This window comes from Trachinotus anak, unplaced genomic scaffold (genome assembly GCF_046630095.1).
Source record: "Trachinotus anak isolate AG129_WGS33_773 ecotype Australia unplaced genomic scaffold, CSIRO_AGI_Tana_v1 ptg000011l, whole genome shotgun sequence".
NCBI lineage: Eukaryota > Metazoa > Chordata > Actinopteri > Carangiformes > Carangidae > Trachinotus > Trachinotus anak.
In genome coordinates, this window is record NW_027273862.1 from 12,133,043 (window position 1) to 12,151,510 (window position 18,468).

At 42.4% G+C, this 18,468-nt stretch overlaps 1 protein-coding gene across 2 annotated transcripts in view; it reads left to right on the forward strand.

Moving 5' to 3' along the window:
• The first annotated feature begins 347 nt into the window (after positions 1–347).
• The window catches only part of itsn2b (intersectin 2b), a 28,686-nt gene continuing 10,565 nt past the window's right edge, over positions 348–18,468 (forward strand). The window contains exons 1-21 of one of the 2 annotated variants that reach the window (XM_071488140.1): positions 348–572; positions 7,672–7,747; positions 8,689–8,781; positions 8,974–9,037; positions 9,160–9,347; positions 9,516–9,776; positions 10,323–10,425; positions 10,639–10,775; positions 11,572–11,635; positions 11,842–11,979; positions 12,151–12,239; positions 12,830–13,092; positions 13,246–13,395; positions 13,536–13,676; positions 13,898–13,985; positions 14,357–14,496; positions 16,252–16,430; positions 16,604–17,373; positions 17,489–17,610; positions 17,752–18,009; positions 18,140–18,336. In XM_071488140.1, the coding sequence (XP_071344241.1) occupies positions 7,741–7,747; positions 8,689–8,781; positions 8,974–9,037; positions 9,160–9,347; positions 9,516–9,776; positions 10,323–10,425; positions 10,639–10,775; positions 11,572–11,635; positions 11,842–11,979; positions 12,151–12,239; positions 12,830–13,092; positions 13,246–13,395; positions 13,536–13,676; positions 13,898–13,985; positions 14,357–14,496; positions 16,252–16,430; positions 16,604–17,373; positions 17,489–17,610; positions 17,752–18,009; positions 18,140–18,336 (3,452 nt within the window). In that variant the 5' untranslated portion in view covers positions 348–572; positions 7,672–7,740. The remainder of the gene's footprint in view (positions 573–7,671; positions 7,748–8,688; positions 8,782–8,973; positions 9,038–9,159; positions 9,348–9,515; positions 9,777–10,322; positions 10,426–10,638; positions 10,776–11,571; positions 11,636–11,841; positions 11,980–12,150; positions 12,240–12,829; positions 13,093–13,245; positions 13,396–13,535; positions 13,677–13,897; positions 13,986–14,356; positions 14,497–16,251; positions 16,431–16,603; positions 17,374–17,488; positions 17,611–17,751; positions 18,010–18,139; positions 18,337–18,468) is intronic. The other variant, XM_071488141.1, reaches the window with a different exon arrangement.

An 18,468-nucleotide genomic window follows, 5' to 3' on the forward strand; every position in this document is an offset into this window, starting at 1 on the left:
TGTTCTACTGTGTAAATATAATATTCAGGAGAAATTAATAATGTATGACCGCTGGCTCGGAAGAGTATCTGTGTTAAAATCAGACGAGGTTAGGAATAGGACCATCTGTCCTCCTACCGATATTACAGCACTAGAGCACTCCGTGAGCAGCTGAAATCAATGTAGGACTGAAAATTAAAAAAAAAAAACAAAAAAAACTGTGGTTATTGTTTTGCTTTCTCCCTTATCTTTCCACCATCAGCTCTCCCATCAATTGTTCTCCTTCTCCATGAGTTGAACTTTTATTTCTCCGTCTCCCTCCTCCCACTCGCTGCCCGGTCGGACGTTAACAGCCGCCCATCACTCGTCGTCAGCCATGTTGTTGTGTGACACACTGAGCTGTCAGCAACAGGTCCTCAGACCAGTCCCGCTGCTAAACTTTAACATTTCCCCGAGAAATACTCCTCTTTTTGGATACTAAACCTCTTCAGTGTGTCTTGGAAACCTCCCAGAGCTGGAGAGTGGTAACTTCAGAGCCCTCGAAAGCTCGGGAGTTGATGTTTTTTTTTTTTTTTTTGGCCGCGGTGAGAGAGGTACGCAAGCGAAATTGCTTATCTAAGCATGAGTATAAGTTTGATGATGTGATGATAATGTTTCTGTAGATGACTTTTCGGCTTCACGTGAGATTTTAGGCTGTGTGTAATTTCGCCTGTTTATGTTTGTTGAGTTTGTCCTCGTTGATACAGGAATGTAAAAGAAAAAGCGATGTTTGACGGAGGGGGTGATGCTTCTGTGCTGATCTGGGACCCGGGGTGGGAGTTAGGTTAGCTAGCTAAGTTATGATTTCACCAGATTTTAGTCGGAATCGATACCTCCATGTGTGGCATCTGTTGGTTTCTCTGTAAGGCAGATCTGCAGGTAAGTCTTCTAAATTCCTCTCGGTCCAAACTAGTTGGGCAGGTTGCAGGCAGGTCTCAGGCTGGCTGGTGACAAGTCATCGGGGAATGATACTGTATCAGTTTATCTCAGACACAGGCAGAGGGAGGCAGAAGTTAGCTTGAGACTGGGCCTGAAGACGGTCTGTGCTCCTCAGTGCAGCAGTTAATTTTTCCAGTATTTGATAGCTGACAGTTTATCTGTGCAAATGCTGATGTCCACGGAATTTATTAGTAGCTATCTGTCCTGATTTTATTTTATCATTCTCATAAAGTAACTGCTGTTTGCAATTGTCTCCATTTACCAATGGTGTTGAATGGAAATTAAATCAATTATTTTTATGTAATATATTCAGACATATTTTCTTATCACAGGAGGCAGATTAAAACTCTTTCCTGTTAAACGCAGCTGGACCAAATTATTGCATTATCAACACTATCAGGGGTAATATGGTCATTGCCTGACACTGATAAGCTAAATGATATGGCAAACCTCTGCAGGGAGGGTTGGGACCTTAAGGCCTTTTCACTGTTCTTGTGATCATGGAGCAATCATATTAGATTATTTTAGATTAGATTATAAAAAATAAATAAGGGAGGATGGTAGAGAGAGAATGGATGTCAGGACATAGCGTAGTGGGCAGGGTAATAATTCAGTTTGAAGGGCCTGGTGTGCGATAGATGAAGAGTCTTTGAACATAGGATGCCTATAGTCATACACATACTGTAGGTTAGTACAGGTTTGACAAGACTCGGCAAGCCCCAATTCATGCAGTCTCTCTGTCACTGTCAATAATGTACTATAACAGAGTTTTTGCTCTTGCCAGCTTCCTGTATGTCCTCACAACTTGATGTCTGTCATTTTATTACCGCACAGGGGCCTGCCTTGTTTTGTAGACTCTTGAAAAGGGACATTGACTTTCATTTGATCAACCTGGCTTTGACCTCTATGTTTGCAAACAACCACTTGGCTGAAGTATCCTCAAGGCAAGACACTCAATGCCTGCCAGCTGCAGGAGTACTCTTTCACTGTGACCTTTCACTCAACCAAATGTCAGGGTTGTCATTTACATTATTATTACAGTGTTAACATTATCAGTAAAGCTATCATAAGCTTTATCACCAGTTTTCTTCATCACTGTCACGTCACTACTGTTATATATGCAATCATATGACTTAGAGCAGAATTTATAACATTATACCAACATTGAGCCCAATTTTGGGTTGACACAGAATTGATGGAGGAGCAGTGAGGCTTAACCAGCCCTTCGACTTCTCCTTTTTTTTTTTTTTTTTTAAATCTTCCTTGTTAAAATTACATCCGAGATGACAATGATGAAACACATGCAAATACAGTATACCCACAGTCCAACAGAAACAAGCCAGTTTGACACTACAAATTAAACAATTCATGAGAGTCTTTTCTCCAGTCCTGTCATATCCTGATATATTTGCAAATCAGGGTGGGTCAAAGCAGGCTAAAGGAGGGAGAGGCCTGTCTTGCCTCTTAAGAAAACAAAACTCAGCAGTGCAAACAGCATTAATCAAAATCCAGTCCAAGACACTCCAAAAGGCCTGTGCAGCACTTTGTGAATGTGTGAATGCCACTGGTGGATGGGGTATTTATGGCAACATGAGTGGATGTGCTGTGCTGAAATATCACTTTAACAAGGTCAGCTGAAGAGTTAGTTCTGCGGTGGGAAGGAGTCAGAAAGACAGAAAAGGATAATAAAGTAGAAGAGAGGGGAATGGGTGATACAGGAGGTTGATAGCTAAAAGAGCTAGTAGTTTTACTGTATATATAAACACACACACACACACGGAGGGAGAGAGAGAGAGTCATCGGGGCAGAAACAGAGTCGTGGACTGAGTTGATGTCACTGGTGTGAGGTCAGCGAGTGAGGCGGCTGAAAATCAATCATTTCTTAGAACAACAGGCGGTGCTTGTTTCTGAACAGAGTAGTGATGAGGACAGGCCAGGGTCACACAACTAGCAGGGGATAGATTTACAGGCAGAAGAACAGGCATAGATATATAATGAGACAGAGTAAGAGGAAAATTAGATAGTTAGGGAATGAGGAAATGGAAGAATCAAGAGAGGAGAAAAGGTGACTACGTTCCTCATACTCATCCAACTCTATCAGGTTTTTCATAGTTTTTTTTTCCATTTCCTTCCATCAAAAGACAGTCTACATGGCAGCAAGGTGCATTATAAAAGATGTGCACTAAAAAGATTATAAGGGACAAACAAACAGACAGATGCACTCTTGAGTGGTCAGGGACAGCCAGGCTATTTATCCAACACTTCTCAGTGTTGTATATACTGATGGAGGGTCGGAAATGTCCCAGTCTTTCAACAGGGACCAAAGCAGAACAGAAGCGGGTGAGGTCTGACTGACAAAGGCAAGCCATCACACTCTGAAGAAGTGTGTTTGTATTTAGCCAACATGCTCAAGTCAGCCAATGATAATGTATTAAATGTTTGACTTTGAAAATGGTTAGATATAGTTACTTTTAAAGAAAATGTGCAAGCTGAAAATGTTTTAATGAAAGGCTCTGTAATCAGACTTATTATTAACAGAGACTGCCCAGTCTTAGTTTGGTTCAAAATGCCTTTTTCACAGACATCTCAGTAAAAGCACAGTTGTTAGTAATAATATAATAAGGGCTACACTCCATTGAGGTTTACTAGGCTCAGAGTCATGTCACTGCTGGCTCACTCGTGAGGTTTGCTGATATACTTAGAAGGAACAGTAGTTGTTAATGTATCAATTACACCTGTGCTTTTCCTGCTATGACCTATAAAAGCCAATGTAGAGCTTGATTTTACTAGTTTAACTCTCCAGCTGGAAATACAGCAGAGCAAGCTCTGATTGTTCCTGTTGTAGAAGCCTGTGTACAGGCCTCCTTTACACATGGTATTAACATCTGATCTGGATATCTGGATAATGACAACCAATACCATGTGATTGTATTCTAAATATGCTAGGGCTGAGCTGGCAGACTTGTCAATAGACAGGTGTTATTCACTATGAAATCACTTTAAGTGAGGGAAAACGTGCTAGGTACTTCTACTACTTGTAGCTTTTCGCTAGGCTTGCTTAAACTTGCAGGAAGAGCCAGAGCTAAGTGATCTTTCAACTTGCTAGGTGTGTTTTTCTTAAGAATGTGGTCACACGCAAGAGATTGCATTTACTCCTGCCTGGGATCTAAGAAGTAATGTCAAAGTATCATTTCAGTTGTAATATTGCTCCAGGGCCCAGTGATGTCCTGATGTGATGGACGTTCACATTTGACAGTTCCTATTCTCCTGTCTCCAGTCTCTTACAAGGGGGTAGTGAAGTAAAAACTTTGTTGTTTGTAAATGTGTTACTAATGCCTCCCTCTCTGTAGGGAAGACTGTAGCGCTCTCAAAGCAGTGCATCAAGGTTTCTCTCACATCTGCTTTGCTGTGGCCTAGTGTCTGTTTTTCCAACCTTGTTTTTGTGATTTTTTTAAATAGCTCCTGCATCATTGGTAAAGTACAAAATAAAGTTAGTTTTTAGGATAGGTGGAGCCCTGTTAGCCATCACCCCCCTCCCCCTCCCCCACCTCTCTGATTCTACCTCAGTTGGTTTATCACTATGCAAATGCTGAGTCTGCTGTATTCATGTAGCAGCTCAAGGCCTCTACAGAGACAGAGATCACTTGCATGTGTTCATGTGTGTAAGTGTATGTGGAGGGCAAAATCAGACAGCATCTATATGAGGTTTGCAAAGCTGACTCTCCCACTGAAGTCAGTCACTTGTGCTGGAAGTCAGTTGCTCAGTCGGTCAGTTGGCCAATCAGTCATCCATTCAGGAAAAGTCTGACTCCTTACTGCATGACTGTTACTATATGCTATACATTGTATTGGCATATATGTACGCTCAGCAATATGCAAAAAAAGTGCTTGAAACAGTATTAGGACCTTATGCTTAAGGCCATATGCTGCCGTGAGTTGTAACCTGATTCTTTGTGTTTGCTATTGTACTACTGCATACATTTGTGACGTCAGGAGTCTCCATAGCAATTTTAAGTAAGAATAATTCATATGTACGTTCATTTTCAATAGTTATTTACACATATGTACAAAGAAGAATAAGGGCAGAATTTTAAAGAATTAATACAGAAGAAAGTGAAGAAAGAAAGGATGATAAAGAGGCTGCAGGGGAGGTGGACCTAACCCAGGAAGAGTGAAGGAGAGGAGGAGAGAGAGGTAGCGACAGATGGCAGGCAGCAGATTATTACCTCTCCCTTGCTGTTCTCTGCCCTTGTGAGAGCATTGACCAGATCACATTCACAAAAAACAACACGCTCTCATTCTCATTGTTTTTCTCTCCCGTTCACTCATTTCTCGTCTCTCAATCTCATTTATGTTCTCTTTCACAAAGCTCATAACAGTAGGCAAGGCAGCCTTCACCATTTTTGCTTCCTAAAAATCACTCTGCACTCTGTAATTCTCATACTCCTCCAGGTCTAACCTGAGCTCTGATGTTAATATATTTTCTGGGACATCAAATTTGTCCCTCGGCCAAAAAATACGATCACTTCCTGTCAACTGACTTTGCGCGAGGAAATGCTTGTGTCTGTGGGCTACTGGGCAGGAAGTGTTGAGGAGAAAGATTGGAATTTTTCTCCTCCTTTTCCTCCTCCAATTTCATCACGTGAGTCTGACTGGCTGATGGGAGAGAGATAATCGTGGAGGAAGCAGGTGTTCAGCACGCCTAAAGAAGTGAATATGAAAGCTGCAGAAATGACATGATAGGTCTGATTCAGTGTGGGCGTATGTATTTGTTTCCACAAAAAAAGTTAACTTGCCTTCAAGAGAATTGAAGATAGAATCAGTATTATATTCAGTGTGAGTTTTTATCTTTTAAAGTTATTTCTCATAGTGCTTGTGGCTTTTTCTCTTTGTCTGTCCTGACCTCATTAAGCAAAAGTTCACACCATTCATCCCACAGCAAAAACTGTTTAAAATCTAAACAAAGTGGTTTTGTGGTGGCTCTATTTAGACAGACAGAACTGTGCTGCAGTCATAGACCGGGACTATAAATATGTTGGCAGACCCAGCATGATACAAGTTACTGGTCTTTTGTCAACAAGGTGCCCATATATGGGCCATTTAGTCTGTGGACATGCAGTCCGGTACACTTACCATCTTGTGACCTACCACAAACATCCTCCAAACCATCCCAAGCGATGTTAAAAGACACAATTACAGAAAATGTGTTTTTATTATTTGACAGAAAATGTAAAACTGTGTGAAGGATAATTAATCAGCAATGTTTTTGGGCTGCTGAGCTGGCTCTGTCATCTGACCACACTGTTCCACAGCTTCTTTTGGGATATTTTTATTGCAGTAAACTGATAAAATTGATAAACATGGACACACAGAAACTCGCACTAAATGTAATCCCTTAATACCTTCAAACCCTAACCTTGTAAGAGAAGTGAGCCCTCCGCTGCAGAAAACAGGTTTGTGCCTCAGTAGCTCCATTTCTGCACTTGTGCATGACTCGACAAGAACAGGCTTAAAGCGTAATGTAACAGATGTTGAAAAAGGCATGATCATGGGTGACAGCAAGGTTGTTGGGAAATCCTTGAGACTGTAGAGTTGTCAGTCAGTCTGTCCACGACTTTGCTCCAAAAATATTTCAACAACTATTGGATTAACAGTCAGAATATTTTGTACAGCCATTCAGCCTCCCCAGAGCATAAATCTATTATCAAGACAAAATGTTAATTGGCCCATTATTTTGGTTTATGACCATATGGAAAACCAACAAAACTCCCATCAGCCTCAACTGTACTTTGTGTTTAGTGGTAATTAGTGCATGTGAGCATGCTAACACACTAAACTAAAATGGTGAACAGGTAAGCATTATCCCTGCTTGGCATCAGCATGTTAGCATTGTCATTGCAAGCATGTTGACATTAGCAAATAGCTCAAAGCACTCACAGAGCTGCTAGTCAGGCTGTGGATTCTGTCATCTTGTATGAAGCAGACAAGCTCAAGGCTTCGCAGTGACTCAACGAGGACACAAAAAACCCAAAGTAGACGAATGTCGTAGATCGCTCAGAGTGACTTGTGTCCACGGTAACCTGTTGACGGTGCTTTTGCTGCAGCATCTGCAAGGAAAACATGGACAGCTGCATAAAGAACTTAAGTTTGCTTAAAGCCATAACACTACAGGTCATTTGTCAAGATACTGACATAGCTTGTGCCTGCTGTTACTAGAGCCAAATCTGAGCCAACTTATTAGTGAACAGTGCTTTATATTCCTCTGGACATAAAGTGTAAATGTCTTCTTATGAAAGTTTGTCAGCCTAGCCTGAGTAGTATGTGTTGCACTGATCTATGGTCCCCTACAGAGTCAGTGTGGATAGTGCTGGAACAAGTCCTAGTGGTTTAAAAGCTTTGGGATGTGGCCAGACTGATCCTGACTGAGGAGAACAGGAGGAGCTCTGTTTGACTCTGCTGACTGACCAGAATCTCTCTCTCTCTCTCTCTCTCTCTCTCTCTCTCTCTCTCTCTCTCTCTCTCTCTCTCTCTCTCTCTCTCTCTCTCTCTCTCTCTCTCTCTCTCTCTCTCTCTCTCTCTCTCTCTCTCTCTCTCCCCCAGCCTCTCTTTCTGTTTCTCTCTCCCCTGTTTTCTCTCCCTCCTCTTAGTGACAGCGCTGTCCTGTCTTGGCTGCGGTATTGACTGATGACTGGGCTGTGACTGTGTGTTTTGCAGATGGCTGCGAGCAGTAGCTGAGGACGCCACCGGGAGTTCCCCATCTCTGTCTCTCTGCCACCTGCAAACATGAATGGTAAGACCACTGCAGTTTGTTTGTGAGCGTGTGTGTGTGTAAAGGAGGGCAGCAAACTAGAAGTGTGAGTCTGTGTGGAGAGAGAGCTGTGTGTTTTTTGGCTCTGCAGATCTGCTGGGGCAAACACAGTGCAAGGCATAGTAATAGTTCCCAGTTTGATGCCTGTGTTTGGCTGCACGTGCCTCTGTCTTTATACACACTTTTACTGATTTGTCTCTGTTGTCCTTTTGTGGAACTTCTCAACATTTCTTTCCATGTTATGACACCAGCTTTGTTTATAGTGCCAGTTACAGTACTAAAGCCACAAGAACTATTTATGTTTTTCCATAATGTAGTGAACTGTCCATTCACATGACTGTTGAGTAAACACTGATGTATAGTCGGCCTTGGCCGTAGTGACCAGTAGTGAAAGGGTGAGCTTGTTCTGCCCCCCCGGTCTGAACAAAGTGACACAGCACCACTGGCAGCACAGAGCTTCATTATCACTTTGTCAATATCAGTGCATTCCCATCTCTTAACTGCCGTTGAGGCGGGCTTTGGGGTTGTCTCTCATCTCATCTCATCTCATCTCAGCTGTGTGTGTGTGTGTCTGTGTGTGTGTGTGTGTTTCTGTCTTCCAGTGTGTTTGCAAGTCATAAAATTGTAATCATGCAAAATGTATACTCGTTTGCCTTGCTCAGATTTAGATGTTGTTTGTGTGCAATTCACACTTATGTGATTTATTTAAACACGAAGAAAGTAAACAGCTTGGGGCCTGTGCAGGAAGCAGGTTTGCTGGAGAAAACCCAGAAATCCACATTGTGTGACACATGACCTAATGTAAAAATGAGTAAACCTGCTCCTTAAAGCTGATTGGCCTTGTAATAATATGATTTTCATGGCCATGTTCTGTGTCTGATACCTCACATTTATCTGAAATCATGACTTCTTTTGCTTTCTAGGTGGTCCGAGTGTATGGGCGATTAGTCCGGAGGAGAGGAACAAACATGATCAGAAGTTTGAAACCCTCTCCCCATCAATGGGCTATGTCTCAGGTACACATATAAACACACGTCATTGCAGAAATTGTTGAAGCATCATGCTTACAGTGATTGCTCTGACAGTACATTTGTAACATACTGTAGATAGTGATGTTTAAGAGTCATATTTTTCAGTTCTGCATGAACCATTTCCCTCACAATTTTCTTCTGTTTTTCTTTTTCTTCCCTCTCTGTCTCTTTCTGTAGGGGAGCAGGCAAGGAAGTTTTTCCTCCAATCAGGGCTGCCTGCTTCAGTTTTGGCTGAGATATGGTGAGAAACACACACACACTCTCACATTCACAGATCCTCGTTCTCTGGAAGTATTCACTGAAATCTATAGCTGAATATCTTAACACGCTTTTCTCACACTCTGTTTTTCCCACGTCTCTCAGGTCTCTGGCTGATATGAATAAAGATGGGAGGATGGACAGGTTGGAGTTTTCTATCGCTATGAAGCTCATAAAGCTAAAACTCCAGGGTACACCGCTGCCCTCAGCACTGCCAATCATCATGAAGCAGCCTCCAGTGCCTGTTCCCAGCCTCAATAAACCCACCTCAGCTATGACCAACCCAGCCTATGGTACAGTACATATGGATGCTGGATAGTTAGGAACTTAATTGTTGTCATAAACTACTATATATTGACTACTGTGCCATCTAATGGAGGTATTGTGTGTGTGTGTCTGTGTGTGTGTCTGTGTGTGTGTCTGTGTCTGTGTCTGTGTCTGTGTCTGTGTCTGTGTCTTAGGTATTAGTTCTGTGCATAACATGCCCCTGATGCCCGGGGGAAACCTTGCCATGTTGACTCCTATCTCCATGGCAACCCCTGGATTCTCACCTATGACACCAATGACAGGCCTCACCCCTTTGGTTCCTACAGCAACAGGTCTGAGCCCTTTAATAGCCTCCAACCCCTCCAGGCCCCTGATGCCCACTATGGGAAACACAACACTGCCAAACGGCACCATGGGAATTCTGCAGCCAATCCCAGCTGGAGGTTTGGCCACTGGTACATGTGATTCTCATTTTTATTTCTCTGTCTGTTTCCTCTCCTCTTTTTCTCTGTTGTGTTTCTGTCACTGCTCTAAAAGACAAGTCATTAGGAGGGTCTCGAAATTGATTAAATACATTCATGTGTCTTGTGATTATCACTTGTTCGATGCTCATTTTCTGTTTCCTGTAGCATAAGACCAGGAATGCCCTGCTCTTAGAATAAATACATTTGCAGCACAGTGCTGATGATGAAATATTTCTGCAGTTTTGAGGGGGGAGCAGAGAAATTAATCCTAGTCCAGTTTTGCAGAGTCAGGTCTCTCTCTCATTTCCATACAAATAGCTTCCCTGACTTTGACAAGGTTACAACAGTGGGTGAATGGCAGTATATTACTGAGCCTCTACAGGACTGTCTTTCCCTTTCTAAAAACTTTTTTTTTAAAAACTATACATTTTGGGAGGAAAATATGCCATGGTTGTCGTTAGATGTTAGAATAAAATGTCCTAAAAACGTTGCAAACTATTTTAGACATGAATATGTATTGGTGCTTTGTGTTTTTAGGCCTACCTCTATCTGCGTCCACCTACTCCTCTCCACTAGGACTCTCCTCTACCCCTGCTGGTATAAACAAGGCCTCATCACTGCTAGACCTGGGATCTAGCAGGTAAAACGCACACGCACACACACACACACACACACACACATACACACACACACACTTACGTAGAAATCTGGAAGAACTATGCACTTCCCCCTTTTGCACAATCAGCACCTTGTTTATCTTGTAAGTCTCTTTAACGGAACAAACACACAAAGATGTAATTATAAGTTTGTTGCATTGAGCTTTTTTTTTGTTTTGTCACTGCTTGCCTTTTAGCTCTGCTTCCTCATCCCCTTCTGTGATGTCCCCCATGGCTGCTGGTCCCAGTGACTGGGCTGTGCCACATGCCTCTAGACTTAAATACAGACAGCAGTTCAACAGCCTGGATAAACAGATGACTGGATACCTCTCTGGTATAATGTCTGTATGAGTGTGTGTATGTACAGTGTGTAGGTCAAACAAAACCTAAACCAAAAAAACTATGTGTGGAATGCAGGCGTGGATGTTCATGAACAACAGTCACTGATGATTTCATAACAATTGCCTTTCAATGTGTATTGAGTCTCAGTTAAGTCTGAGGAAGTGGAGGCTGTGTCAGCTGCGGGTGTGTTCACACACAGGGACAATTTCTCAACACACATACACACACACACATACACATATGCATACACATACACATGCTAACTCACCTCAGCCAGACTTGCAGATGGTTTCCTTACTAATGGGACTTGGTACATTATATGCAGTCCAGCATATTAAATTAATTATACAAAGAATATTTTTAAGTTTTTTGAGCTCTTGGCCCAATGTCTTCGTAGACAATAGCATACAGCTCCACACTCATTACACTTGATGGACAAGAGTTGTCTTTGAATAAACCTAAGGCTGACTGTAGCTCAGGCTGTCACAATCCTTTGATCATCATCTTTTTCATTCAGGTTAAATGAACAAGAGTTAAAAAAGGTTCTACTCTCCCATTCAACATTAGACTTTTATACACTTTAATCAAAAACATCAGGAAAACCTGGGCCTAGTCTTAGAAACCAGCTGTGGTAATGTACGAGACTGCCCCCTTTCTACACCTGGCACATTTTAAATTTAGTTGAGCAAGTAAATCAGCAAATACCATAGACACATCTTGACCTTCCTCTACCACGCGCACACATCTGTGCTATACAGTTGTTCTGACATTTTCATATTTGTTACCAGGTCAACAGGTGAGAGGTGCCATGGCGACCACAATGCTGACTCAGACACAGCTGGCCTCCATCTGGTGAGTGTGTGTGAGATGAAAACAGCTGATGAACAGAGTTGTAATTATACTGTAGACCTTGGTTGTCTTACAGGTGCTAAATATTTGCTACTAGTCTTTAGATACTTTTCTCACTTGTTTATAATTCTTCTGCATATTAAGGTAATGTTGTCAGTGTAGAATCATGTAAAAACAACCTTGACTTCCAATTTTTAAACCCTCTGCAGGACTTTAGCAGATGTGGATAAGGATGGCAAACTGAAAGCTGAGGAGTTTATTCTGGCAATGCATCTGGTGGACATGGCGAAGAGTGGACAACCACTGCCACTAACACTCCCAACTGAGCTGGTACCACCCTCACAAAGGTATGTGCACACATATGACTCAATTTACCAAAAAAGTGTTTTGAAGCAAGTTATTCAAACACTTAAGTACATTAAACAGGGACTACATTAATGTGACATTAATGTGTGCTTATTTAACATTTGAATGATGTGAACAGTGTGTATTCAAACAAGTTATTTTAACTATTGCAGGGGTACAGTGAATGGATCCAGCTCTTCTCTGTATGCAGCTCTGACTGATGACTTGGACATAGAACCTCCACAGAAAGCCAAGACCAACAGTCAGTACACACACACTTCCACACTAGTAAAGAGAGTGCAGTCTTGTTAAACTACTGGCACTGTGTTAAAGCTTGTTCTCTATCATGCTTCATTACTAAGAACTAAGGATGAAACAATACCCAGTAACCAAAGATCACACAGTACAATCAGTAACTATGGATCACATGTCAGCTGATCAGATGGATCTGTTCAGCTGACAGCTGCCAAACTCTGTCCATCACCATAAACATACACACATTGCTGTGACATACACAGTGGCCACTTGCAGCAGGCGAAGTCACAGGCAGTCGAGAGCAGCCAAATAACTTGTAAGTGTAGGGCCTTACTTAGTTGTTGGGTTTGTACACACTATTATCTTACACACACTCACAAAGCAAGTTGTAGTAGCTTGATTTAAAGTTTGTTGCTGTTTGTAAATATTTGTCTTACAATGAAATACTATACTATACTATACTATACTATACTATACTATACTATACTATACTATATATATATATATAGACACATTACATTATTTGTGCATTTTTGTAAAACAGAGTAAAAAAAACCACCATCACTCATTAAAACTTTTTTACCTGTCTATATTCAGTGTCATTTGAGGATAAATTCAAAGCCAACCTGGAGCGAGGGAACGCAGAACTGGAGAAAAGACGACTGGCGCTACTGCAGGCAGAGAGGAGGGAGCAAGAGCGTCGCGCTCAAAAGGAGAGAGAGGAGCGAGAGAAGCGAGAGAGGGAGGCCCGAGAGGCTGAGGAGTTGAGGAGGAAAGAGGAGGAGAAGAGGCTGGAGCGACAGAGGGAGCTCGAGAGGCAGAAAGAAGAAGAGCGACAGAGAGAGATAGAGAGAAAAGAGGTGGGGGAGCATGTTACAGCTCTCTGAATAAGCTGTAGAAGTATGATTTTTTTTTTTTTTGTATGAATGTTTCCTTTTGTTGTAGAAATGTTTGTTCACACTTGTGTGCATATATATTTACTTCAGTATCTTTTGTGTCTGTGTTTATTCCAGGCTGCACAGCGGGAGCTTGAGCGTCAGAGGAAGGAGGAGTGGGAGAGAAGGAGAAGAGGAGAGCTCCAGATAAAGAGGGAGCAGGAGCAGGATGATATCATCAAATTGAAAGCTAAGAAGAGGAGTCTGGAGATGGAGCTGGAGGCTGTGGTGAGTGGTAAAGAGACAATATATAGAGTTTATTTCAGGTCAACATATAAGGTACTCATAGACGTACCCTCATTATGTCCAGATGTCTTTCACCCAGTTTCTCTCATCTCTATCCGTCTTTCTGTGTCTCTCTACCTCAGGGTAACAAGCATCGTCAGATCTCAGACAAGCTACGTGACATTCAGAATAAGAAGAAGCTTCAGAGGACTGAGCTGGATCTGATTAATCAAAGGAAAGAGACACGCCAACAAGATATTAACAACTTGCACAAACAGCTGGAGGTGTGTGTTTTCTTTGCTTGGCCAATGTGTTTAAGATGTTAATGTGGTTTCCTGACACTGTTTTCTTTCCAAGAAAGTTATTAATTGTAACCATTTTGTGTTATCTGTGATTTATGTTTCTAATCTTTGCTTTCTTGAGAAGGTGTGTATTAGTGTTTTCCTGAACATTCTCTTCCAATGACGCATTTCTTGTTGCTTTTGATGCATTTCCTCTTGGTCAGGAGTTCCAGAGGAAGTTGTCCCAGTTGACTCCGGAGCAGAAGAGACTGACAGAGAAACTCAAAAACATGACTCTGAATAACCTTCCTGGTGAGTGCTGATGGAATGAATGTAAAGAGCTCAGTAACAACAGCTTAGAATAGATGTTAAATAAAAGAACATACCTTGTTAAATGGGCATTTTGCGTAGTAAAGTAAATTTAGTAAATAGATGTTTGCAGATTATGGAGTTATTAATATAATGCAAAAAAACACTGCAAAAATGGAAATACTAAATAGTTAAAGTGGGAAGCATTAAAATTTCCTCCTATATGTTGCTAATGTATACAGCGAGTGAGCTAAACATGAAAATGTAATTAAATAGATTTTCACTTTGTCTGGGAAGCAAACCTACCTGGTTCATAGCACTCTTTTTCACTGGGAAGATTCTAGCTTGTTTAACTGTATTTCATCTATTTGTAGTGTCGACCATGTCCACCCTGAAGGTAGGCGTTTCAGAGAAAAAGGGGTCGTGTATGAAACTGAAAGAGCAACAGGAAGCTCTGGAGAAAGAGACTGCTGCCAAACTGGCTGAGATGGACCAGTACAACAAAGACATGCAGGTAGGAATTAATGACAAGCATAGCATGTTGAACTAGCTCAACATGGTATCACTTCTAACAACATTTCACATTGAGCCTGTTTTAACCATGAACCACATGGAGCATGTGTGCAGATCTCAGAATGTCTTAAATCATAACATCTAAACTAAAGGGCGACAGAACAGATAAATGCAGTACTTTGTCTTCGTTTCAGTTTGAGGGTCAGTTTGAACCCTAAGGGTTTGAACAGGTTGGGCAGGCAATGTGAAATGCCGCAGCAGGCAAGTCTAACAATTAACACTAATTATGGCTTGTTTCAGTTTAATTGTGCCAGTGAGCAATGACAGTGTTTCCTAGTTACTATAAAGTGCCACTACATTTACTGTCCACCATTTTATTCGAGTGTCTGAATTCTTAGTGTATATGTGTGTCCACTGTAAAGTTCCTTCTAATATTCTACAATGTAACAAAAAACATTGTGTCCAAGGCGTGTAAAATTACTTTTGTGGGTCTGTACACTTGTCAGTCATGATGCAAGATGATGATGATTAGGAAGTGCCTGAAATCTCAATTTACTGCTCACTGCTGAGTAAACTATTGAGTGTCTGTTATAGAGGGAGTAGGGAATGAGTGAATGAGGGAGTGATTTTGAGCACAGCCATTGAAACAGAATGTAGAGCACCAGGGCTCTGTACCTGGCACGCCTTAATTTAATGCTGCCAACACTAATATTATCTTGTTTGACAAGTCAAAATGTCTACAATGAGAAAGCTTGATAGTCTGACCAGTCAGTACTTTTAATATTCATGTAGGAGAATGGAGGAGAATCATTCTGCCTAGTGTTAAAAAGATGTAAAAGAGTCGTTGAAGGTGGATTATTAGTCATTTACTCTTTCCTGCCTGATTAATCATCAACACCCCCCCAAGCAGTCATACTCAGTCTTTGTAGGTGTCAACCACTACAAATGGAAGAAATTGCTGACTGAGCACATTGTTGTGTTAGTTCAGTATCTGAACAGAAGTGTGTTTATTAAATCACATAAAATACACACAGGGTTGTGCTGTTTCTTTGAAAAATAATACATAGCTGGTTGTAGTTAAGATTAATTTTCCAAACTATAAACAAACCTTTTGTGAGTTTTTAAGTTCTACAGATATTGCATACTAATTACTGCTGCTTGGCCCTTATACCTGTTTTTTCTTCTCCTCCTCCTCCTCCTCCTCCAATCATTCTTCTCCTTCATAACCCTCTTTCTTGCCTTCTGGTACTGATTTTATCCCTTTGTAATCTTCATTTTTTGCCCCCCTCTTCTCCTTTGGAAATTCTCTGCTCTATCCTGTACTGGATCCCATTTCTCTCTTCCCTCTCACCTACTTCATATCCCTTCTCCCAACTTTACAGTATGTGGGTGCTGACGACTCTATGCTTCAGGCTGTCTTCTGTCTGCTGGCCTGCCTTCGTAACCTCTTCTACCTACTAAAGGTTTCCACTGTTCTCAGCTGCTCTAATCTGGTCTTTTCTCTTGTGCCATGCTCATGTTTCTGAATCACATCTCATTTCTGTGCTGTTGTAGCTTCTTAGGTTCATTCTCATGCTTTGAGTTATCTCTTTTTTTCTCTCTCTATCTCCCACATCTTCTGACAATTTTTGCTAAATATGTCTTTATGCATGCTGTGTGTGTACAGCCCATTATATCTGTCTTGTCAGCTAAATCTTGAATTCAGCCACATATGTTTAAGCCAGCTAGTAAATGTGTATTTTTTTTGTTTACCTAGGAACTGAGAGAGAGCCAGAAAAAGCAGCAGGCAGCATTAGAGAAACTACGGAACATCAAAGAGGACAAACGGCGTGAACTGATTCGAAGGAAGGAGCAGGAAGAGGAGAGGAGGAGGGAAGAGGAGAGGAAACGACAGGAGGAGGAGAGGAGGCGGAAGGAGGAGGAGGAAGCTCAAAGGTATTTGCTGATAGACAGGTTTAGTTTGGGATTTTATAATAATGCAAAAAGTATGGTTTCTTTACCTACTATTGAATTTCCCCAAGAATCAAATCTAAAATGACATGAAATGTACATTTCATCTAGATATACAAACTTTTACAATATTGTCATTGTTTGCTTCCCACTCTCAGGCGTATTAAGATGGAAAAGGAGCGTCAGTGGCAGGAGAAGCTCAGAAGAGATGAAGAGGAGCGTCAGAGGAGGCTTCAGGAGGAGAGAGAGGCCAAACAGAGGGAGGAGGAAGAGAGAGAGAGACAGGCTCTCATCCAGGCCGCCAAGGAGCAGGCTGAGCGAGAGCTCAGAGCAAAGGAGGAGGTAGAGCGAAAGAGAAGAGAGGAGGAGAGGAAGAAACGAGAAGAGGAGGAGGAGCGTCAGAGGCAAGCAGAGAGACGGAAGCAGGAAGAGGAGAGGAGAAGGCTGGAGGAGGAGAGGAGGCAGCTAGAAGAAGAGAGGAGGAAACTGGAGGAGGAGCGAAGGCAAGAGGAAAAAAGAAGGAAAGAAGAGGAGGAGCGACGGAGGAGGGAGGAGGAGAGAAAAGAGGAGGAGCGCAGGAGGGAGAGGGAGGAGGAGGAGTGGCGAAGACAGAGGGCCGCAGAGGCTGCTGTCCGAGATGCGGAAGAGAGGAAAAAGCGAGAGGAGGAGGACAGGAGAAAGAGGGATGAAGAGAGGAGAAGGCTTCAGCAGCAGCAGGAGGAGGAGAGGAGGAAGCGTGAGGAGGAAAAAAAGAGGGCAGAAGAGGAGAGGAAGAGAAAGGAGGAGGAAGAGGGAAGGAGGAAAGCCGAGGAGGAGAGAAAGAGGAAGGAGGAGACATCTCGTCAACAGCAGCAACCGAGTGGAGGAGGGAAGCTGGATATTCAGGAGAAGCTGACGGCTCTGCTGAGAGGCCTGGAGGAGAGGAAGGGTAAGCCACACTCACGTTTCATTTCTGTACTTCTCTGTCATCTCTTTCTGCTCTTAGTGTCTATTAAAACCGCTTTTCATGCTCAAGTCACATTATAATTCACATGCTGCTTCAGGTGGGCAACCCAGGGCCACACAACACAGGAAGTCTGCCGCTCTCACATCCTTTAAAGCGCTCTATCCGTTCAATGCACGAAACAACGAAGAGCTCAGCTTCAATGCAGATGATATCATAGAGGTAAGAATGAAAAGAATGGACAAAAAAGAAAGTATAGATCTCTTTCCCTGTCTCTTGCTCACTGTTTTACTTTTGTTCCTCTTCTTTCATGCTTTTACACCTTTCCCTTCTCTCTCAAACTTTCCTGTCTCCTTCCGTCAGGTTGATGAGACGACAGAGCGGGAGGAGGGTTGGCTGTACGGCAGCAAACAAGGGAAGATGGGCTGGTTTCCAGAGAGCTACGTCGAGAAAGTGACCCCATCAGACACAGCTAATAATAATACTGCTGCTGCTGCTCCTAAAGTGCCGCTCCAATCACAGCTTTCCAATGCACTTGAGGCTGCCAAAGCAGCAGGCACAAAGTCTGCCTTCACACCAACACACTCTCCAAACCTTGCTTCCTCTGAGACACAAGGACAGGTGAGAAGTTTACAGACGGTCAGCTTATGATGGACCAGCCACTACCCTTTGATTACCATAGTATGATCATTGTCTGCACACAAGCACGCTCATGATCATTGTACTGTCTTTGTTTCTGTGCGTCTGTCAGCAGGTGGTGGGTAATGTGCTCGCCCAGGCCCTGTGTTCATGGACAGCAAAGACAGACAACCATCTGAACTTCAATAAGGATGATGTCATTCAGGTGCTGGAGCAGCAGGAGAACTGGTGGCTGGGAGAGTTGAACGGGGAACAGGGCTGGTTCCCCAAGACATATGTGACGCTGCTGGGCGAAGAAGAGAGTTCAGAGTAAGTTTGTTCCCCATAATTAAAGGAGTGGGAGAACAGCGGCTTCATCTCTTATCAACATTTTTCCATTTTAAAATCCTCTTGGAGTCCATTCTGGAGACTTCACTGGCTATGTCAAAGTCATGAAGGCTA